Genomic DNA, 4,547 nt, shown 5'->3' on the forward strand with positions numbered 1-4,547 from the left:
TTGGGACAGAATATAGCTAATATCATTACAATAAATAGGTCCTGTCTTGAAGCCAGTATGGATGTTTTCTAAAGCAAATAGATATTTCCTTGAGGATTCACATCTCGGCATTCTGAGGAGCTTTCCAAATCAAAAATAAAAATTGACTCGCTCAGTCTGGAATTCCTTCAAAGTCGAGCCGGCATTAAGCCAGGTCCATTTAAGAGTAGATATATCAGTTTGACACCTGGTCCAGATGATAAAATTGATGATGATACCTATGTAATCCTCAGTGTGAGTTAGATTAATATAATTATTATTTAACTTCTCTTAGGAATTACTGAATTTTGCTTGACCAGATGTCTCCATTGGTATATCTGCGCTGTTGTAATCCAGGTCGTAAGAGGCTTAATTTAGGTTCTATTGTATTCTAGCAGGAGAGTCACCAACACCAGAATGTACCTCAGCAGCACACAGTACGAGAATTGGACTTTCCGCGATGAGCATGAAGTGGCGAAGTTGCGATTCCAGGCCAATCATGACTTCATTCAGAAGTTTGGGAGTAATATGTCGGTAAGTCTCGTGCTTTTTATCATTTCATATATTTAGATATAATTATTTATCTATTTCTTAGTGACAAATAATTGGAGAATGATGATGCTGATAGAATTGGTTATTTATTTATCTTTTAATATTATCAATGGCAAATTTAGTTTTTTTTTCTGGTAGTGTAAATTTTTTTTAATTGAAAAGAAAATGAGTATGTGGGTTTTGTAAAGTCTTTACAGTGACTAAAATTCAATACTTTAATATATCAAAAAGTTTAATAGAAATTGAATAAGCAATAAAGTAATATCTGTTAGTGTAAGTATTTAAAAAGCCTAGATTTTAGGAGATGCACTGAGTTGTAGTGAAGATATGGACATGTTCTCTCTGTGTGTGTGTGTGTGTGTGTGTGTGTGTGTGTGTGTGTGTGTGTGTGTGTGTGTGTGTGTGTGTGAGTGAGTGAGTGAGTGAGTGAGTGAGTGAGTGAGTGTGTGTGTGTGTGTGTGTGTGTGTGTGTGTGTGTGTGTGTGTGTGTGTGTGTGTGTGTGTGTGTGTGTGTGTGTGTGTGTGTGTGTGTGTGTGTGTGTGTGTAAGCTCTTGCACTGATACTGTGGATTTAATTTAACTTTTCTCTACTGAAGAATATTTAGCAGTAAAAATGTTTTTTGTTTTTTGTTTTTTACAGTCACAGGAGAGAATGCATTTCTTCCTCTCAGTTGAAGAGGAGCATATAATGGTAATATCCTTTTTGAGATATATTTCCTTTCAAAGTAATGTCTTTGGTAACATGTATAAGTAACTCTTTGTTTATAGACTTCTTCTTCTTCGCCTTCGTCTTCTTCTTCTTCTTCTTCTTCTTCTTCTTCTTCTTCTTTTTCCCTGAAAATCACATTAAATGAACCTTTTATAGCATAAATGTAACATTCACCTGCCACTCACTCTTCTCAGAGATTCAGGCTTGTGAATGCCAAGCAGGGAACAAAGGTGCACCTGTGTCTACTGATTTGCATTCACAAGTCTTTGAATATCAAGGGATTAGACTGTTGTTACTATTTTATACTACACATCTTTTTAATGGATTTGATATAAGGCTTTAGATGTATGCATAGAATGTATATATGAACATAAGTCGTACACATTGAATATATATATATGTTATATTTATGTACATGTGTTGTTGATTGCTTTTATATCAATAACTGATTTGCCCACGACCAGGTACGGACATATGAATATTCCCTAAGAGACTTTTGCAAAAAGTTCCGAGACCCCAGAGATGGAAGAATCAGAATGCCGCCAGCCGTAACAACAACAGCGCAGCACTACTTTAAGAGATTTTATTTATTCAATTCTGTCATGGATTATCATCCTAAAGAAATTCTGTAAGTTGCGTTGTAGCCTGAATGAGAGACATTGGTTTATACTTATATAAATTTTTGACAGGAAGTGACATGTTCACAATTAGATTCTGAATTTATTTTAAAACCTTCAATTTCTTTTGTTTGCCAAAGAACTGTAATAATGATGAGTGATTAAAAGAATAGGGTGGCTAAAAAGAATTGTCTTCATGCATAAAGGTATTTTTCCACAAATCATTTATTCTCTATTGATTAATATATTTTATTGTCTGTTTTTATCTTATTTTGATACAAAATTGATATTCTTTTGCAGAGTGACCTGTGTATATCTAGCTTGCAAAATTGAGGAATTTTATGTCACAATCAATGATTTTGTCCACAATGTGAGGGGAGACAAGAAGAAAGCCGCTGAGATTATTCTGAACAATGAACTACAGTTAACGCAGGAATTGCAATTCCATCTCATTATCCATCAACCATTCCGCCCAGTAGAAGGCTTGCTTATTGATATTAAGGTATGTTTTTTTTTTATTGTAAGATTATTTGTGACATAGGATAATGGCTGTTTGTGTCCACAGTAATGTGCTCTTGTTATAATAATAATACAAAAATGAAAGGACTTTCTTGAAATTCAAATAATATGTATAATAACTGCAGAGACTAATCATTTTGTATAATTACTTTTGAGTCTTTAGATTAATAAGTTGATTGTGTTGACTGAATGTACTTTACATGTATCATAGAACAGAAGAATTTTATGTTCTTGACATGCATCATAAAACAGAAAGAGTTTTATGTTGTTTACATGAATCATAGAACAGTAACCTCTTACAGGTTACTATTTCAAGTCCATTTCAACTTTTGCTTCATGGCAATTTGCATTCCCAATTGTTATAGAGATTTAAGTCTGCTTTGAAACTAATACCCAATAGAAATTGGCTGTTGGGGGGAAATATATATTTTAGTGGAATATATATTGGCTGAACTATGTATTATTGAGAAAAAAACAAAAACAAAAGAAACAATAATTGATAACCCCATTTATTCCTCTCCTTCAGACTAGGTTCCCACAACTGCGAGATCCAGAAAGACTGCGGCCTCACGTGGAAGAGTTCCTTGAAAGAGTGAATTTAACCGATGCAATTATTTTATACACTCCTGGTCAGGTAAGCTTGTTAGAAGTGAAGTGTTGTTAAACTGCTGTTTGATATTATAGGCAAAAGATGTTATGATGGCTTGTCAACATGGATTATAAAAACATATGTATTTTATGGGCATTTGATTTTTTTCTGCATTGCATTTAAAGGGAGTGAGGGAATTATATATATATTAGATAGATAGATAGATATGTATGTATAATGTATATAATGTATATTTTTTTCTTTTCCTTTTCCTTTTTCTCTTTCTTTTTCTTCGTCATCGTCTTCTTCTTTTTCTTTTTCTTCTTCCTTCTCTTTCTGTTTCTCTCTCTCTCTTTCACTTTCTCTTTCTTTTTCATACACACTCTCTCTCTCTCTCTCTCTCTCTCAAAAATGATATATATATTAAATATATATTCAATATTTGTTCTCTTCCTGTGACAGATTGCTTTAGCTGCAGTGACGACAGCTGTGAGTAGATTAGGGGAAAACCTTGACCAGTATGTTACTGATATCCTCTTCCCTAATGACCAAAGGCAGCACCTCAAGGTCCTTATTGAAGCTGTGAGAAGTAAGTTTCAAGTGTTTAGTTTAAATATGGATAGTGTCAGGTCATTATATTTTCATCATCATGGTTCATTTTTTATATGTACAGTAAAGTGTATATCTCTTTTTTTTCTGTTTTAAATCACAATCCAAAATTACTTTTTTTTTAATTATTATTGTTATTATTATTATTATTATTATTATTATCACTAGTGAATTTGATAGCATCATTAATTAGTCTTTTCTCACAAGATTCACCCTAAAGAGATGAGGCACATCATGTTCTAAAAAAAACTAATTTTCCCAGAAATCAAGAAGATGGTAAAGAACGCCGAACCTCCTGCCTCAGACACAGTGCGGCGGGAGATTGAGGGCAAGCTAGAGAAGTGTAGAAACCAGGAGAACAACCCAAACTCATCCCAGTACCGCGCAAACTACTCGGAGTGGGATGACGATGAGGTGATGATGGCCGCCTCTCCAATGCAGGAAGACACAGCTCTTGGGGTGGAGAGAATACGATCGCCGTCGAGCTATTAGCTTACTGCTCAACACTTACTTTTGTGCCTAATTTTTTCTTATTAATCATTTAGATTGTTTATGTGCAGATGCGAAAGAAATTAATTTCAGAAAGGAAAGGGAAAATATCTAAAGTTTACAGTTTTGAGTTAAGAGAGAGAGAGAGAGAAAAAAAAAAGTTAAATATTTATGCTTAAATGAAAAACTGTGTTTTTGCTTTTAAACCCCTTCTTGTGAAAAGACAGAAAAATAAAGAAGAGAATATGTTCAAAAGAACATGTGCTAAGTGAATGAACATATACCAGTAATGACAAAACACAAATACATATAATTTGATAAAAAAAAAAATTGTTTTCCTATCCCATTTCATATTATGGAATCTGTATAATCAGCCTTTAAAAAATTATCCATATTAGAGCAAAAACTTTTTAAAAAGACTTTCCTCTAAATAATGTTTAAATGT

At 33.3% G+C, this 4,547-nt stretch overlaps 1 protein-coding gene across 4 annotated transcripts in view; it reads left to right on the forward strand.

The window, feature by feature from the left end:
• CycH (cyclin H) overlaps positions 1–4,247 on the forward strand; it is a 5,455-nt gene extending 1,208 nt beyond the window's left edge. For 2 of the 4 annotated variants that reach the window (XM_043031377.2, XM_043031385.2), the window contains exons 2-8: positions 414–552; positions 1,211–1,261; positions 1,744–1,907; positions 2,197–2,398; positions 2,942–3,049; positions 3,467–3,593; positions 3,876–4,247. In XM_043031377.2, coding sequence (XP_042887311.1) covers positions 436–552; positions 1,211–1,261; positions 1,744–1,907; positions 2,197–2,398; positions 2,942–3,049; positions 3,467–3,593; positions 3,876–4,105 — 999 coding nt within the window. In that variant the 5' untranslated portion in view covers positions 414–435 and the 3' untranslated portion in view covers positions 4,106–4,247. The remainder of the gene's footprint in view (positions 1–413; positions 553–1,210; positions 1,262–1,743; positions 1,908–2,196; positions 2,399–2,941; positions 3,050–3,466; positions 3,594–3,875) is intronic. The other 2 variants (XM_043031370.2, XM_043031392.2) reach the window with 1 other exon arrangement.
• Positions 4,248–4,547: the final 300 nt, after the last annotated feature.

This window comes from Penaeus japonicus, unplaced genomic scaffold (assembly GCF_977035675.1).
Source record: "Penaeus japonicus unplaced genomic scaffold, GWHDUDI00000001_assembly GWHDUDI00000006, whole genome shotgun sequence".
Taxonomy (NCBI): Eukaryota; Metazoa; Arthropoda; class Malacostraca; order Decapoda; family Penaeidae; genus Penaeus; species Penaeus japonicus.